The 1,491-nt window shown below is 53.7% G+C and overlaps 1 protein-coding gene across 1 annotated transcript; it reads left to right on the top strand.

Moving 5' to 3' along the window:
* Positions 1 to 208: 208 nt before the first annotated feature.
* Positions 209 to 1,217, top strand: PODANS_0_10 (uncharacterized protein; the record flags this gene model as incomplete). Its single annotated transcript, XM_001904489.1, has 2 exons — positions 209 to 390; positions 467 to 1,217. The coding sequence occupies 2 exons, from the start codon at positions 209 to 211 to the stop codon at positions 1,215 to 1,217; spliced, it is 933 nt and encodes a 310-aa protein (XP_001904524.1).
* Positions 1,218 to 1,491: the final 274 nt, after the last annotated feature.

The raw sequence follows: 1,491 nt of genomic DNA, 5'->3' as shown, positions 1-1,491 counted from the left end.
TGAGCTGATCCTGCACGTCATGCCCTGCCGACATGGAGCAGGTCTCAGCCAGCCCAACGTCTTTCAGCCGCCCCTGCATACGCTTCTTTCCGGTTTGACTGCCACATCCAAGCTAACCCACAGCTAATGTATATGAGAAGCACGAGCATATCAATATGTTCACAGGACAATTAACATTACTATCTTCATCGGATATTGAGCAGCCATCATGTCGAGCCTGAACACACACACCATGTACGAAGAGATCAACGCAACCAGTCTTGAGACGTCCACCACGTCTGAGATCATCTACCCTGTCGCCGTACAGCGAAACAAGTCCACAATGGCGTTGGGTCCCAAGGCCGCAGTGCCAGTGAGCAAACCAGACCGTTTGCTTTTCAGGTTGGAGAAGTGAGTTCTTGCCAAACAAAGACGGGTCCAGACGGTGCTTTTTTGCTCATACCACTGGTACCTCCAGATTGTTCAGACCAACCAAGGACCTGGGCTCTGTCCTCACCACCTTCAACTACTTCCTCTATCTCTTGGCCTACTTTGACGCCAAAGCCCACAACTTCAAGTCCCAAGCCCTGTCCCTCGCCACGAAACATGCCTCTGTTGACGGCGCCCTTTCCGGTGCCACCGCCCACCCCGAGGGTTCGCCCTTTGCCAAACTGGGGGCAGTGGTCTACAACGCACGCACGACCCTGCGCCTCTTCGGCCTTCTCCCCCTCTACGTGAGGGCGAGAAAGCTGATGACTGACTCGAAGGACATGGACAAGGTGCTTTGGGCCGTTTCCGCAGTCCAATGCTCCCTGTTTGCCATTTTCCAGTTCCTCGAAAACGTGGCATTCCTCACCGAAAACGGCGTCCTGACGTCCCGTGCCAGGGCTGGTCAGTTGGGCGGACGCGTGGCAGCCATGTACAAAATAGCACATCGTGCCTGGTTCCTGGGCCATGTGTGCGACTTTGCCCGTTTGATGCGCGAGGCGCAAATTTTCTTCCGCAGGAAGCACATCGACAAGGAGGATATCACTGAGGAGGAGGCCGAGAGGGCATCCCAGTGGTACTACGACTGGATTCGCCCGCTGGCCTGGCTGCCGATCGGTTGGCAGCTCTCGGCGTGGACGGAGGACGGCATGTCGGGCAAGTTCAACAATTTGGGACTTCGGGGCGTTGCTGGTGTCTTGGCTGATTTGAAGAGGACGGCTACGCTTTGGGATGCCACCAAGGATGCTTGACTCAAGTTACCTACATGGGTGGTTTGGGCATTCCCATCAGAAATGCCCCTAGGGATGGCTCTTTGCCGGTTCCAGTTGTGAGGCTCTCGAGATGGCTTGTCTTGTCAAAATTCCTTTCATTTCATGTCTTTTATCTTTCTTTTCTGTCTCCTCCATGTAGTTCGTACACACGTAGCTTAGTCTTATTGCTCTTCATTCCCTCTCTTCTCCTGTCAATCCACTCAGATGTTCATCATTGCAACTAGTTGTATCAATCACATAGCTTCTCCTCCCT

This window comes from Podospora anserina, chromosome 6 (assembly GCF_000226545.1).
Source record: "Podospora anserina S mat+ genomic DNA chromosome 6, supercontig 3".
NCBI classification, from domain to species: domain Eukaryota; kingdom Fungi; phylum Ascomycota; class Sordariomycetes; order Sordariales; family Podosporaceae; genus Podospora; species Podospora anserina.
This window is presented reverse-complemented; position numbering and strand designations above follow the sequence as displayed.